Genomic DNA, 17,891 nt, shown 5'->3' on the forward strand with positions numbered 1-17,891 from the left:
AACTGCCTTCGATTTCATATCACAAACAAAAAAACTTCCACCTTTTTTCGAATGTCTGTCTCTTTTTCAGGAAAAATATTTTGCAGTTGTTTATAAGGAACCGGATATTTAATTTCACTACGAAATATATAGCAAATATTTATAATTGATATTCAAGAACCTAATAAAAAGAAACAAAATTATGAAAGAAAAAATTAAATATAAAAATTACCATTGTTTCGGTCTCAAAACCCTTTCCAATTTCAGTAATTCTTTCTTAAACACTCAGTTTTCTATTATCCTTGTATCTTCTTTTGTATAAAGTATTTATGAGTAAGCTGATATTAATAAAATGAGTTTTAATTAAAATTACAAAGTGGAAAAATAAGCTTAATATTAGAACGGAACGTGCCGTACGTGACCCATACTGCAAAACTAAAAACCACTTTAAATTTTGTTGTATATAAAGTCGTAGAACTGTGGTTTGTCCTCATCAAAATTAATACCCCTGGCTACCGTCATAAGAAAATTATGCTGGATATTTGTTACATAATATAGTTGAAATAGAGAAGCTTCAAATTATACAATTTTGTACATATTAACATTTTTTCAGTGGAATTGGGATTTACATGAAAATAAGGAAAGGATGAGGAGCACAAAACAAGTCGCAAAGTAAATTAAAATAAGTGAATCTAACTCTTTGTAAGGTTGGCAGAAATTAAATGAGCTACTAAATAAGAAAATGTAAGTGCTGAAACTATGTAAGTAAGTGTTAATTTAATGAAGTAAAGAATATTGTCGTTTGAAAGTCGACTTTTAGTCATAAAAACATATAATTTTGTTAGAATTGTTTAGTCTCTTTTAGATATTTTAACTACCAGCCTTTGGCGTTCTTTGTTTTTAATATACAAGTAATAGATGATATTTTACAATTCAAACGAACTTCAGTACAACTATAATGACTACTAATGAGAGGAAAAATTCTATTGAAATATTGCAAACAACTATTAAAAACTCTTACTGCGTTACGTTCTATATTAAGGTATGTTATATCATTCAGAAATATTGCTATGATTTTAAACATTCCTGAATGGTTTATTTAACACTTTTAGGGCAACCATAAATAGACTCCATTGAAAATATTCCGGTCCAAAAGACTTTTGTGCGATCTCTTTATATCTCTTTGATATAATTTAACTGTATAATTGTGTTCACTGCTTCATAGGAGGCTTCTTCTTACCTCGTAAACATAAATAACTTTCCTTAAATTGGTCGTTTTCTTATAATTGGTCTTAATTAAAACGAATTAAACGCTTTTACTGCCTTTGATACTTTGTAGCGATTCGAACTTAGCAGGTACTCAAACAAATTATAAATATAATTGAGTATGAGCCATTAAAATCATTACTGTCCTCTTTGTAAGGACTTTCTTTGAAAGAATAAAGCGAGGGAAGGTAATTATAATCGGTACTATATCATTTTTTAATCCCAATTTTTCATATTTAATTTTAAAATAGCATATTTTTCTCAATATTATTGAAAATAATAAAAAAAAATATTTTAATTATATTACTTGGTTCTTATTTTAGTATTTTCTCGGTAACAATTTCATGTTGTAGAATAGAACTCGATGGATTTTCAGAAAACAAGCTTAACGGCTCCATGAAGTTTCAATAGTTCAAATGTACTCTAAACATTGTTTATAATTCAATTATTCTATTATAATATGAAAGTTTATCTTATAATTACTCCAAAACTAATAATAGCAGTAGCAAAATGTGTTTCAAATGAATCTGTGTTTCAATTTGGGACAATGCTTTTCTAAGTACATACATCACGAATGTTGATGTGGTATTCGCAACAGTTCGTGTTTATCAACTGATTTGCTGTAAAGTTTATGAACGGTTGTAAAAGTTTTTTTTTTTTTGCTGAATCCTTTTCTTAAATTTAAAAACTAACTCTTTTGGAATGAAGGTTCCTTTTTTTACTTACCGCCAAATGCCCTAATTAATAAGCAAGATGCATTTATCTCGATACTTATTTTAATTTTTATCAGAACTGAATACAAGAATATATATGAAAGTGAAATGTGTTATAAATGTCAAGTTATAATGAAAAAACTATTTAGGACATTACTACTGTGAACTGAAAAGAATTAGTCATCATGCCATGCCAGGAAATTAAGTTATAGATATGCCTGTTTTATGAATGAAAAGAGAATTTTAGAAATCGATAGTATAACAATATTGCATAAGTTTTATAGTAACATGATAAATTTTATCAAATTGTTACGCCAATTATATTATTGCTATGTAAGGTAATATTGGTAAACGTTGTTTGCTAGGCATGAAACGAGAAATACAGTAATGGCTTGCAAAGTAACAAATAGACATCCTTTATCTATCCGGTCTCAAAAACGTAGGCTTTAACATCTGTGAATAGATTTACAACATATTTATTTACTTTAATTTTTCAAAAATATTAAAATAAATATAGGATTAGTGTGACTTCTCTGTAACAACTTCTGGAAAATTTGTCCCTGAACTATTTAACTTGATTTGAAGATACCAATTAATTTTACCTACATATGTATATACTTTATTTTATTAATACCATTATTAATTATACAACTCAATTTTAAAATAAATTTGCGATTTTTTAAGCAAACCAATGCTATACATTTTTCTCAGTACTTATTCTACCATATGTCTCAACCAAATTGATTTCGTAAAAAGTATAAATGTCATCAAATACGAGCTTAAAAGTCATAACCGATTGAAGGCTCAGTCGGCTGTTGGCACACAGATTGCCCGCCTAATGGGAAAATGCAAATAACCAAATAAATTGTCCTTCTTTTTATAAACATAACATTAATAAGCAATTCCTAATATGTCTACATCGATTTTTTTTATTTTTGTACGAATAACTTATTTATGAAGATATTTGCTATATTTTTTGTTAATTACAATTCCATTTTTCTTTTTCGGGTTTTGAAATATTGTAGGGTATTTGATGTGTTCAAGAGTAATCCAAGTTGCTACACAATGAGGAATTTTAATAAACCCAATACCAGGAAACTAATATTGGACAAGGTTTATGGGATGCCTATGAAGCCAGGAGTCAGCGTCAAGGTAAGATTGCAGTTCATAGTACTACAACTCCCGGCTATTTCATCAAGATAGTCTCTCAAATGCAGATTAATTTTGAGGCAATTTATATTTTTCCATAAAGTATTCACACTCGTATAAAATTTTTGTCTCCAAAATGCCATTACCAATTCTAACCGGTATTCAACTAACTGAAAACGCCTGATACATCTTTATATAGTTATTCTACCACTGTAAATTAACCATTGGAGAGAAATTCATGTATTTACAAAATCAATCTTTATTCGTCTGTTTGCAAACTACATAACAGATTTACAACAGCATTTGATCCCGAGTAGTTGACGAGGAACTTTTTACGTTTTATAATAACTTGTTAAATTGTATTGATAAGTGTTGCAAAAGCAAACAAAGTTGCTGCGGAGCCTCTTTTTATTAGCCCCCATATATTACTTTTAATAAAAAAAGCATTGAATTATGGAACACTACACACATACAAATGTACCCACACATATATATGTATGTCCATAAGTTCGCAAGGATACATCCGAGTATATATCTTTTAAATATTGCTTACAGTATCCGTTCTAACTACTATAAAAATATTATACATAATGCGGTTATTGAAAAAAACATATCTTTAGTACGTTAGTCGTTTAAAAAATATTTATTTCTTAATTAGCACTATTTCACTTTTACTATGTTTTATAACAACAGAACGAATCCATACAATCCTAAAAGCTAAGAACAGATTTATGCAATCCAGTTAAAGCGAGAGCGTCTTAAAAGCTAAGAATCGATTAAACTTCGATTAACTTGTTCTTTATTTGAAAGTTATAAACTTGTATGGTTCTTAACTTTCTTCTAGTGTTTGTAAAGCCCGGAGTCATTTAAGTCTGATTCCTTTAATATATTTCAAAGGGATTTATAGGAAACGGGATATAAAAGGAATGAAAGAGGACAAAGTTAAGTTTACAACGTTTATTCTGATGTAAAAATCAAGGTCTATATTTTTTTTAATTAATGGATTGTACATTTCTGAATTAAACACTATAGATAAAGGTTGTATTATTTAGGTAAAATTCAACAAAAATAATTCGTATCATGAGTGTTTTTTTTTAATTTTTTCATATAAATAGACTTTTTTCGCTGTGGTCAGAAAATGGTAACCTTAATAATAACCTTGGTCAATGTGTGAATATTAAAACAAATTTCATTAAATAGGACGTGACGTAAGTTTTAAGTTTATAATGTATTAAAATTATGTAAGTCCGAAGAACAGTAATAAAAAAGATTCTAAGGTAAAAAGGTAAATCCAACTCACAGCGATACATCATGGAAATTTAAAATATATGTATGATATCTCTTCTAATGTAAATGTCTCACAAAAGTAAAGGCTTCATCCAGAGAACTGAGCTAAACTGACACAGTAGCGTTGGTCTTAATCATGCTAGTCCTCATTTTCGGCGACATTTCAGACTACTGGCGATTGTTATACATATAATATATTTGAGGAATTTGTTCATATTAGCGCGTGTTCTGTTCTGTTACTTTGTGCCCCTATCATAAACTGTTTATGGAACAGAAGTCTTGATTCTAGCTCTAGGGCATCTTTGTATTTTAGGAGAGATGTAACGACGTCATCATGGTATTTCCCCAGAAAATGTCTCTTATAAACTCTTCGGTGATTATAGAACTCCGATTGCCTTTTTGATTGATCCCAAAATCAATGCGATACCTGAATAACACTGACGAATAGCGAGCAAGAACCATCTAACTAATCTAACTAACTTTGACAAAAGGCTTTTATTAAAATCATAGATGAGGAAATGCAAATTCAAACGTGGTATTAGATAATTATCGTAAATCCAAGCTTTTTTGACGTTACTTATCGGTTGGTTATCGACCTTATTAAGATCGTTCAAAAAACTATCTACTATTCCATTCTAGAATACAGAATATATACATAGAATATAAGAAAGTTATTGCATTTTAGCGCGAATACCATTAATTCGTGTTGTATCGACCCGAACGCATTTTCTAAGTCTATCCAACAAACTGTTATTTGCCTCTCGCTTTTTCTAGCATCTTTTAAATTCTCCGGCAACAAAATTCTAGTCATCCAGAAATCCCGGATAAAAAACCCTTCTAGTTATTTTGCCTAAAATACCTGTTGTTAAGCATGAATCGCACCATTCTCGTTTGTGGAACCGTTGTGTGTTTTTATATTCATTTATTTCATGTATTTGATAGTGTGTACTAGTTAAATTTTTCAATATTGCTACTAAAAAAATATTGATACTCGTATGTTGCCATTAACAAAAAAAATAATTTCTACATTTTTTTTTAATCAACAGCCCATCAGAGCCCACTGCTGATCAAAGGCCTCTTCTCACATGGAGAAGGTTAGAGCATTAATCATCACGCTTACTCAAGGCGGATTGCCGATTTCAAATTTATAATTTGAAATTATAAGTCGAGATTTCCTCACGATGTTTTTTCCTTCACCGTCTGTTAATGGTGTCAAAATATTCTTATTATTTTTTTTTTTATAATTTAGGTTTATATACCAATTTTATTATACCTTTTTATATTTATTAATAGTCAAATTCGGTAAATTGTCATTATGTTCTCATAAATTATCATGCATATGAACTAAAATGTATTTGTTTCTGTCTATGATAAGGCAAAGTAATTCGCAAATTTTTCATTGGTCCAGCCTTAAGACATAAAACGTGTGATTTACGGCTGGGAGAATTTATGTGTTATTATTGCAAGCAATCTTTATTATACTGGCCCATATCAGAGGTCATAAATTTGAGTATAAATAACGGTGTTGGCTTTATGATCAATGCCATGAATCAAATGAGAAGGTGAATATCAGGCTGTGACGTTAAATATAGGTTCCATGAGCATACATATCTCTATAAAATAAAGCCAGTTTTAATATAATACCCATACATAATTTCTAATTCTTATGTTACCAAAACAGCTAAAGCCAATGTGATGTTTTACCGAGAAATTGGTACTTCAAGCAGTCGATACAAGTTGACCACGTCGAGCTTTTCGAATTTAAACAAACGCGACATAAAAATAACATATGTTTTGAAAAAATAAATCCATATCCTAATTACGTGATGCTACTAGTTTTTAAATGTGTTACTTTAAAGAAAAACTTAATCTCTTGACAAAGAAATCAAACTATTCTTAATTCATAAATAAAATTAAATAGTAATATTAAGTGACTGAATTAATATTACTATTAAGTTTGCACGAGACCAAGTTTATATGAACTATTTATTATAATGTTTTTACACATATTGACCGTTTTGCAGTGTATAAAATGGTAGTAATTAAATAATCTCTTTATATAATTCTTATAAAGCTCCCATATATTCACCTAATTCCTCTTTATTCGCTGCAGGATAACATACTTGTATATTTGTAAGGTAATTTTCTTGTTACATAAGGCTTTCATATATTAGCTTAAGTTTCACTCCACCACTCAATCAACAGCACGTCTTTAACAACAAAAGTATAAATCAAATAAAAATATATTTAGTAACGAAATAATATATAAATTTATATTAAACTTGTATGAACTTTGTGGTACGAGGAAAACGGACAGCCCTTCGTAATGAATTATGTTGACCTACGTACAGTTAAAAGAATTTCGCTCTGGGGACTGAATAATGGTCGAAATACCCGAATTCAGAAGTATGTTTCTGTTACATACTTATTAAAGAGGCACAACCTATATAACTTTGCGGTCCTCTGAACTCGATAGATACTTTAATAGAAACTTTGATTAATGGTATTTGTTCAATATTTGTACAAAAATTGTTGTTGTCGTTAGAGTTTCTATTCTGGTGAATTCTACTGTGAGTCATTTATACATTCAGTACAGCTAAAGGAAAGTATTTTTAAACAATGTCATAACCATTCGCCAAACGTTTCTAATGGAAAACTGATAACCTATGTACATCTTATTCGAGGGACGTTAAAGAAGGTAAAATCTTTGTATTAGGTATATTATGAATTAATTTAAATAATTTAATCAGAATATTTATTTTGCCAATTTATTTGCCAGCTACTGTAATATTACAATTTGTAAAATGGCGCTCAACAGAAAGTTAAATGGCATTCGAACTTGTTGCCAAAGTTTCAACTGCAGAAATAGGAATTGTTGTAATGTTAACAGTACAATATCAGCTTTAATGTACAAATCGTTCAGACCCGTAATTGCCTTCCTGGTGATATAGCAAAAGTGGTGTAATTGCTAGCTTAGGGGAACATGAATATTCATTTGGCTAAAATTGCTAGATGAAGCTTCAAACAGCTTATCCGACTGTAAACTTAATTCTCTGGAGCATATGTTCCGTGTAACTTTAAATCTTGTGTATATAATGATCCTTTAACACAAAATGCTATGCAAACATGTACGACTATTTCTATGGATCTAGAATAAAGTACAAAAGAGCCTATTTTATTAAGAAATAAATTTAATGAGATCTAAGACTTTCGCGACTATTCATTTAAATGATACTAATATTTTTTTGATTATACTACGCGTATTTTATTATTTTAAAAAACTACATACTCCCGACGTTTCGGTTACTTAGCAGCAACCGTGATCACAGGCAGACAAGATGTCTGTCACATCTGTCAGGTCTCGTCTGCCCGTGATCATGGTTCCGAAAAATATCAGTTTTATTTAAAAGAAATAAATTTGTTCAACTGTTTTTACAAGTGTGACCTCATAGTTTTTATTACACGCATTGTTCATCATCTCCCCTTAATTGGTTTTAGTTATTACTCTTCTATTGTTTATTGGTCTATATTACTAGAATAAATAAATTGTAGATATAGAAATGTCAATTATAACGCATTAGATCATTATAAAGTTTTGAGTTAAAACAGAGTTATGATATGTATTTTAGGTAAGGATAAAGTTTTCAAAACACCTAAATACATGATAGATAAAGAACAATCTTAAAAAATAATGGCTTAACCTCTAGGTTTTCTCTAAACTATATAACTTCTTAAAAAATCCTAAATGAAACTCACCTTATATCAAGAGAATACGTTATTTTTATCATGTCAATTTGGTTCATTTATTCGCATTTTTCACTCTGATAAAGATGGTAAATGAATTCACTTCATTAACACTTATAAATAAAATTGACTTTTTTATTTACGATTTCAAATGAAGATATTTTTACCAAAGTGTTAGCATATTCATTCTATGTCACATACAGTTCACTTTAATACTCATTCGATCACAAATCGTTCACTACGCGGCAATCGGCAACGGTCGGCATTCTTGTTCGAGCAGCCGAGGCGACCATTAAAAAAACTAAAAGTGCTATTGGTTGTTTCTCTGAGACACCTGTAATATTGCTATCAACAAGTTATTGATTTTTATTTCATCCTGTTAATGTAATAATTTTATAAGTAAAATCTCTGTGGAAAAGGCAATAAATACTGTGAATGTTTCTTATGAAATATATTCGCTTGAATTTACGGAAACCCTCTCCTTCTGAACTTGTTATTTAACAAAAGCTATATCAAAGTGTATACTCGTACGATACTTATACCAACATAAAAAAATTGAAAATGTTGTCTGTTCGTCTGTCTGTACGTTTCTTTTCGCCTATCTACAGAATGACTTAATCGATTTTGACGGGCCTTCCACTCATAGAAAGGTTATGTCATAAAATGTATCTAGACTACTCTTTATTTAAAAAGGTGGAAATTTTCAATTAAACTATATATTTAAATGAAACTAATATTTTGCAGCAAGATATCCGAAACATTGGGAATATGTAGTTTTTTAGTATAATAAAATACGCGTAGTATAATCAGCAAAATATTAGTTTCATTTAAATGAATACTAGCGAAAATCTAAGATCAAACTATATATTTTGTTACGTTGCTACTCCTTCGTTTATAGGCCATTTTCAAATTATTTTTTTATCAAAATGGCATTGTCCTGAAAGGTATTACCCAATTGTCACCAAGTAGAGACGAGATTTAGAGGTTCTCGAAAAATCTAATAAATTTCACGTAAGAGTAATGACGCGTATCTCAAAGGGGGTTTAATATGATTAAAGGGGTAAATCGATTTAGTTTTTTTTTAAGAGCTGGTTGACAAGAGGGAGCCGTAGACTTGTTTCTTCAAAATAATTTCAAAATACTATGCAAATAGGAAAACATTTGAATATTTTCCTTATACAGGCACAGGTACTAAATGAAAGTGCATGATACATACATAATAAAACACATTAAATTTAATAATTTTACGATTTTTAATAAGGCTTTATACCATATTTATATAAATTCGAAGGCACCAAACCTAAATTATAATCTTTTTCTAATTACTAATATGTATATATTTAAAAATATATATTATAAGATGAAAAACTGTCGGCTTTTAAATTTTAGTGATAGTTTATCGTTGAACTTTAGAACAATTAGTTTTTGTGTGTAGTATAATATAACTAGTATTGACCTAAACTATAAGCAAATTGAATAAGCAATGTTAAATAAAATTGTAAACGAGATAGTTGAAGTAAACAATTTTACAGCTTTTCGTAGGTTGACGATTAGTCTGAATATGTTTGAACAAATATTACATGCATCGACAAGGGTCGACTGCTGGCGATATTATAAGTTCTAGAGAGCGCTCAAAAACTTATATGAGCTCAATTTTCGGATCGTAAATGATGCTTAAAACTTAGTTGGTAAAACAGAATGATCACTAAGGATCTAAGCTATTTTAACAACTTTTAAACTCCTAATATTAGCAGGTCATTATTAAATTACAGCAAAAACTAAACGGAAATATACTGACTCTGAAAATAATTTTCATCTATTTAATTTAAAACAAACTCAATAAACAAAATGTAAAATAACATTATATGACTATGTCTTCGGGTTAGTAGTTGAAATGATCTTTCCTTATGTCTTACACCTTCTTCGGATGTTAAACATATTTATACAGGACGGATTGGACGAAACACCCTTTCCTATATAAAAGAATTTATAAAACAGGATTATATTTGCTGATGAAAATAAAAAAGAAAACGACCTCCTGTCCCAAAAAATATCTTTCTAAAAAATAATTTAATATGTAAAATATAAAAGCATATTGGGAGGTATACCAAATAAAAAGAATGTTACTTATGAATAGATTTGATTAGAATTCACTTTTAAAATATTCTTCTAAATGTTAAAATTGTTATAGTTAAATCGTGAAAATTCTATTAAATTAGAAAAATCAAGGCAGTAGTTGTCATTTAACAATTACAATTGCACGCGTGAGCCACTTAACCGAGTACTCATAGGACCAAAATATCTTATATAATTTTGGAAACTAACTGATACGCTCACAGTGTTGGACACACATCAAACGATCATAGTCATAGTACACTGGCTTTTAAATGAAAAAAACTGCAACGAAAGCTCTCGATTCTTTTGAGAGCTATCATGACACACACACAAATATACAAACACAATACAGACCGACGTCTAGCTAATAACACGTCTCTTTTTGCATTTGTGTTAAAAACGAATTAATAAATTTTATTTCACATAACACTAACATAAAAACACAGACGACTCATTAAAAAAAAAATATTTTACTGTTTATTGTGTGTATATTTTGAGTTTTTGTTTGTTGATCTGTATATTTAACCTAAAATAAAGGAAATACAATTGTTATATTGATTTGTTGAATTTATTATAAAAAATTTATTAGGTTTTTCAATCTCTTTTTTCATGTGATAACCGCAAAAGCCCACATTTAAACCTGTTTTAAAGTTCACTTTCAATGTTTAACTTATACTTTTAGTATTAAATTAAATATGAAATACACAAACCATTTGCAAAATCGGTCTCTGTGGATGAGCTTCTTCCATTATACAGTTGCTAGCACCAACTTTGCCTCATCACACTACATAGGAAAATTAACAGTTTTTCGTTCACATATGTACCTTCCCACATTATTGTATTAAAGTAGGTAAATGTTTTAGACCATTTATTTAGCTCTTGCGACTTATGTACGTACCTCTTTATAAATAAAACATTTAGTTTCATACATAATAACTTATAAAGAAAAAATTTTATAAACATATAATGAATTATCAGAAAACTTTTTCAATAAACTCATTTCTAATATCAAACCTTAGCTCCCTAATGATCATTAATCAGCAACACAAAACAAAATATAAATTCTATTGAAATATTATAACAGGTCTTTTCAATGAAAGTATGACAGAATTTCTGTGCATTATAGATAGTTGGCTGTGTCGTGCGGAGACATTTCCACTGTCAGTGGGTGACGGCCTTTAGGACCAAGTAAACAAGGGTCGCCTTTAGCTTTATTTGAAAAGTTTTGATCGGTGTCATTCAATTGTTTGGAAAACAAATTCCTGATTATATTAAATTTAGTCCAAATAAAAGTTTTAAATTATTTTTGTGCCATGAAAATAATTTTTGCGGTTCTAATTACTATTTGTATGAAAAATATTTTTTAAATATTTATTTTTACATCACGTCATTAATGCTAAGTTATGTTTGTCTCCATAATCCTATTACCTCAAAACCAAATTCCATCATACTTAATCAATTTAGCAGTTCACACGTGGAAATGTTACAGACAGGCAAAGTTACTGTCACGTTTATAATATGAGTATGGATGTCAACATACAACAAATATTAATGTTGTATGTATATTATGAAAATATTATGCCTAAATAATTCGTATTGTGACATCAAATATTTTTCAGACGATCTTTCTAAGTTTGTGTAGCAATAAAACATTATTCTCAATTTCTTTTACTTATCTACTGAATGGTAATAAAATACATTGAAAGATAATCGTTTCAGTATTTGATAACTTTTTATTTCTCTCGGGAAAATTGTAGCAAACAACTTGCACAACTCTATTCTTTATACAAACGTGTTATGTAACTTGATAGAAAATAGAGTGATTAAGAATAAAATATTTAATCTTTACTCATCGTAATCGAAGACCTCGATTAATTGTAGAATTTTTCAAAAGCTCTAATATTTTAGATTATGAACGTGTAGTAGAATGACCGAACCTGCATCCTGTATAGAATGCAGTCGTATAAATCTCTTTTGTAAACGAGATTAAAGAGGCGATGGCGTGGACAAATCTCATCGATCTCCGTTAAACTTCGCTCTGACACCGCTACTACGAAACTCAGCGAAAAGCTGCCGATAGCTACAATACATCAGCGTACCCATTGAAAATAACATGACATCTTACAATCAGAGCATTTACAAACATGTAACATTTTGAAAAAAATTGCTTACATTTAAATGAAACTATAACAAATTTTATAATACAAATATTTCTTAATAATAATCACGATTGATAGCCTGTCATACCATCTCTGTGTAAAAGAGATATAATTTCTATTTATATATTATTCAATATATTATATTTGTCTGTGTAAGTTATATTCCGTCCTGAACATAATTTTCAATACATAATATAATCATCTAATTTAATTGAAAAAGTACTTTCTGATATAATATTTACTTAAAATAAATGTAAAATATTTTTTATTAGAATGTATAAAATTCATTAATTACTTAGTTTTAACGTCAGCGCTGTTTTTGCAATTAATATCCCTCAGGAACGTTCCCTTTTCTATTTAACTGAGGCGAAAGAGAGAAAAAAACGTTAATGTTTATTTGACCTACATGTATATGAGTTCTACTGCTACATGTTCAGTTCGGAATACTTCATATTTTATTTAATACATAATATATTATATTTAATTCATATTCATAATTGTTGTATATTTATATGGTAGTCAACAACGACTTCCACCAGTATTTTCACGATAGATAGTCTTATCTGGACTATTCACCGTTGTTAAATTGTTACTAATTCCTAGTTACAAGCACCTCATCTAGCTCAACTTTAGATACATAAACCCACGTATTGAAACATATTTTAATCTAAAAAAAAATACTGAGCATAATCTTAAATTTATTGTGATATAAAAATTCAAAGAATGTATTGCTATAATATTTTAATTTGCTTTTGTGTAATTTCACTTTTCTTGATTGTAATTGCTCGACTTAACGTTTGAAAATTTCATCATGCATAACTCATTAAACTAGGAAATTGAAACTGCATGTTAATTTTCCTGCGCTTTTGCTATTTTATTATAATTTTCGATACCATTTGAAAATATTTTGATGAAATTTACAGAGCCAAGAATGAAAATGACATTCTCATTATAAATTCTAATCAATATAGAACAATGTGTTGTAAGTGTTACGTAACTATGGCGTGTTTTGTAATAAAATATATGTGAAGATATAGTCAGAACATAGATATAGTAAAGGTTGTTGTGGCGTTTTAGTAAAACTATACATAAAAAGTTTTATACATAAGTAATAAAAATTACTTAAAACTTTAAAAGTAATTATTAAACTGCAGAAAATCTTTTGGTATGTCATGTGTTAATTTTTCTGCTTTGCGAGAATTTTATTATCTGTTTGTTAATTCTAATTCAACGTAATGACTCAGATGAGTTATTAAAAATATGAGTAGGGTGACGTCACAGTATATGAACACAAAGAAAAAAGCCATTATAGATCTGGTTTGACATCTTCATAGATTTTTTTAGGAAAGTATTTGAAAAGATTGAAATTAAAACCATCCTAATTCTCAAAAAGAAGATGTCTAGCATTTAACAGTTCTGATCCCACACACCGCCAAAACTCAAATCACAATTAGCACATTGCATTCAGAGAAGTACACTAGAAGATTAAGAAATCGTTGGCGGTATATGATAAAAAAACCAGACTTACTAACAAACATTTTCGTCTCGTCTGCCTGTTATTACGTTTGCTTTAAAATTGACGAAACGTCTAATAAAATGTTATAATATAAGAATTTTTAGCGTATATACAAAATTCATAGTTTTTTTAAATAGCTTTCTTTTTGTTTCGCAAAACAAGTTAAAGGGATAAGACTAATTGACTAGACAGTAATGAATTAGAAATATAAATTATCATGTGTTTCATTTGGAGCTCAAACGATTTTTTTTTTTAAAGTTACTCTTCTTATATTAAAGGTATAAAGGAAAGAATATAGCAGATTGTGGTCTTATAAAATTCTATACAAATAATAAAAACATCTTTTCTGTCTGCTTTTTGAATGTTTTTAAGGTGGTTAAATGAAAATCGTATCATTTTTAATTCTTTATTTGACTTAAATCTAATCGTGAGTCTGTATCAGTCTGTAATTCTCACGATGTTACTAACATTAAACTAAAATCAGCACCACGGGTCGCTGTAAACGTACGCAGATGGGTAGTAGTAACTCCTGAAAAGTAAAAATGGTACTCAAGCTACGGTAGAGTGAATGGAAGTTAACTGAAATACTAATAACGGAATTTATAAGTATCGACGTAAAATATAGAAATACCGTTGACATTATAAAATATTAGTTGAGTATCATCGGTGTGATGACCAAATCATTTCTATTTCGGTATATCATACATCTCTAACTAAAACTGGTTTTCGATTTATGCAAAAAAGAAGTATTATAGTTTTTTATATTTTTTAACATATTCATAAGATCGTTTCAATTGGAATGATCTAATAATGTGAACGGAATAGTTATTTAAATAGTAGGAAATCCCCAGAAAAAAATTCGCAAAAAGTTAATCATTCATACATTTTATGAGGAAAACACGTCTAACAGGTTCTAATCTTTCTTTTTTACCTTTTTGTTTATATATATATGTATAAAATTCTCATATTATGTATAAAATTCTCGTGTCACAATGTTCGTTCCCATACCCCCCGAAACGACTTGACCAATTCTCATGAAATTTTGTGAGCATATTGAGTAGATCTGAGAATCGGCCAACATCAATTTTTCATACCCCTTACTGAAAACAGTTGTTCACCCTTAAACATTTTTTTTTTATATATATGTAAAGACAATTCGAGTGTATGTTTGTTTCGGCTAATATCTAAAATAGCTGAACCGCGTTTAACAGGACTTATTGGTTGATGTAATAAAAAGTAACTAAGGGTATTTTTTTTTCAAGATCCCAAAGACCATCGAAATTATAACGCGCGAGTGGGAGGCAGGGCGCATACGGGGCATTAAAGTTTGGACATAGTTTCTTATTATTTTTCTTACGCAGACGGAGTCGCGGGTAACAGCTAGTATATATATATATATATATATATATTACTTCTCTTTTGTATCTTGGTATTGGAATTGATTTATCGATTATTTTTACTCTCATATAGATCAAAGCTTCATATATGTTTATAGTAAAAGGAAATCTTATCACAAGTTATGAAGACTCAGATTCTAGTGTGATATAAAAAGTTTAAGCACAAAAATTAAGTAAAATTTTACTAGAGTACTTGAAATAAAATATATGTAAAGTAATTACCTGTATCCATTATAACCACCATAGCCGCCATAACCTCCGTATCCACCATAACCGCCATAACCTCCGTGTCCGTATCCTCTAGCGTAACCACCTCCGTAATGACCACCGAAGCCCCTTCCAGCAGCAATTGCTCCTCCAGCTAAAGCTCCGCCAATAAGGCCAGCTTTAGCGCCGATGATGCCAGCTCCAAGACCAAGGGCTCCAAGACCTGCTATTCCAGCCAATCCAGCAGCACCGATTGCATGACCTGTTTAATAATATTATATAAGAAAACTTATGAAGGTATTCAAAAATATACTTCTGTACATAAAAATATACATATTTCTTATTTTTCCCCTTTATCTGTTTGTTTTAAATTTCACTGCCCAATGGTACCTTTGAAATGTCTGATGAGATTTTAATCAAATAATAAATAGATATTAATTAATATAAATTATTATGAAAGCACTGTCAAAATATAAACAAGCAAAAAAATTAAAAATATACAGCATAAAATATATATCTCATAAGTTTATTCGAAATAAATATTCTGAATATAAAACACAAATTATCTTGTAAAAAATTTGCCTGATACCATATCGCCATTTCATTATCACCATGAATTAATAAGGTTTTTTTATATTTATATGTTAAATGTCAATTCCAATAGCATTATATTACTATTACCAGTCCTAAAACATATTTCCTTCTAAAATATATGCTAAAATCGAAATATTTTTAATAGAAATACAGTGTGATTGAGTCCTTTGTTGTGAGCTAAACTTGGCCAACACTTAAAATTTATAATGTGTATCATCCCGACTATACATCAAATTTTAGATTGGCGTTAAGTTGGCTTGAAATTGACGACAATTTCATGGTGTATCGCGCTGCAAGTTCATAAATAACTCTTATCTTTTTTCCCATATAAGGGGTGGAACAAAAAAAAGAAAAAAATATCCAAATTAATGCTTCCAATGAAATGTTCAATATGCTATGAATAAAAATTTCATGTTCTATGTTGATATAATCGTTATTCCTAAATGAACACGTTAATTGAAGTTTTCAATATTGTTAAACGTTCACTTTTATAGCAAAGAATTTTAAATGTACTTTACGTAGGTGCTATCATTACCCAAAAATCTTTTTGGCCGGTTGACAGCTGGTAAGGTTACACTCCGAGGGTCAACGGGCTGCACAAAGTTTTCGGGTGCCAACTCCACGGCCAGGGTCACCGCGCACGCCGCCAACACAACAATCAATATTGACACCTTCATTTTTTTCTATAAAAAAAAACGATGATTCAAATTATATACAGAGTGTACTGTATTAACCTTTTTTTTATTACAAACTTGAATAAATTACTAAGTAATTTGTGTATTAACCCATTAATCTTATAAAGTCTTTTTATCTTAGTAATTCCGCCAATTGTTTTGGCGGAATAATGTAAAATTAAAAAAAAAATTTTTGGCATAATCTTCACTCTTCAAGTTATTATTCTTATTTAAATTTACGATAGGAAAAAAAAAGTTAATTAATTTCTCTTTGAACCAAAGGATTATGATCACAAATTAAGAAAAAGTTCTTTCAAAATGCGATTATAAAATGTAGAGAAATTAAGGAGACAATTTCTTAAATATTACATGGACCTACCTGTCGTCAAAGTGGCACGTTGAACACACACTGAGTCCGAGAATCCTGTCGGCTACTTATATAGGTCGTCTCATATGCCATTGGCTAAAAGATTCGAGCCGCACCCTATTCTTATAGAATTTTTAACACCAATTAATTTGCAAATGTCCGTTAATCTAAATTATCTCTTCTACCTCAAGCCCTCGTATCTTAAAGATCTTTTTCACATTTCATATCAAAAATGTATTAACTTAAACATATATGGACTTTGAAAAATGTTATTTATATTTTAAATCATATTAATCTATATATTTTAATATTCGAAAATACTATTCAGAAACATTTTTTAAATTATATATTGAATAAAATACAAATTGAATCTGGTTGTAATGTTTCAAATATGTCCAATTAGTATACGTTTTTAATATATAATTTTTAGCATGAATTTAAGTCCGTAAACATAATCTAGAATTCCTGTCACCCGGGTTACTATCGTGGGAGCAGTGTTAGTTAGTATTGTCAAAGCAGACAGCAGTTTACATAGCCTGATGCTGATTAGATTTACACGAGATTTAGTCTTACTGACACGAACGCATACATGTCATTGACATCTGTATCATAATGATTCATTGCAATTACCATTACAACAATATTTACAATATATTTCATAATTTATGAGAGAAAATGTCATATAAATTAATGTAGTGATCATAATCCTGATGAATTAAAACCA

General features: G+C 29.3%; 1 protein-coding gene across 1 annotated transcript; it reads right to left on the reverse strand.

Annotated features, from left to right (window-relative positions):
• Window positions 1-14,320: 14,320 nt before the first annotated feature.
• On the reverse strand, window positions 14,321-17,255 carry LOC116778935 (acanthoscurrin-1-like). The gene is made up of 4 exons (XM_032673035.2): window positions 17,180-17,255; window positions 16,662-16,809; window positions 15,548-15,794; window positions 14,321-14,457 (listed from the first exon to the last, which is right to left on the reverse strand). Exons 2-4 carry the CDS (start codon window positions 16,801-16,803, stop codon window positions 14,409-14,411), a joined length of 438 nt encoding a protein of 145 aa, XP_032528926.1. The 5' UTR covers window positions 16,804-16,809; window positions 17,180-17,255; the 3' UTR covers window positions 14,321-14,408.
• Between the last annotated feature and the right edge of the window lie 636 nt (window positions 17,256-17,891).

The sequence above is a fragment of the Danaus plexippus genome, chromosome 6 (assembly GCF_018135715.1).
Source record: "Danaus plexippus chromosome 6, MEX_DaPlex, whole genome shotgun sequence".
Classification (NCBI taxonomy): domain Eukaryota; kingdom Metazoa; phylum Arthropoda; class Insecta; order Lepidoptera; family Nymphalidae; genus Danaus; species Danaus plexippus.

Excerpts from the sequence above, each read along its gene's own strand:
- LOC116778935 (XM_032673035.2), bottom strand. The coding sequence starts at position 16,803 with ATGAAGGTGTCAATATTGATTGTTGTGTTGGCGGCGTGCGCGGTGACC. Across the intron at positions 15,795-16,661 it reads CCGGCCAAAAAGATTTTTGG|GTCATGCAATCGGTGCTGCT; the intron begins GTAATGATAGCA and ends ATTATTAAACAG. Across the intron at positions 14,458-15,547 it reads GGTGGTTATAATGGATACAG|GAGTTACTACTACCCATCTG; the intron begins GTAATTACTTTA and ends TTTACTTTTCAG.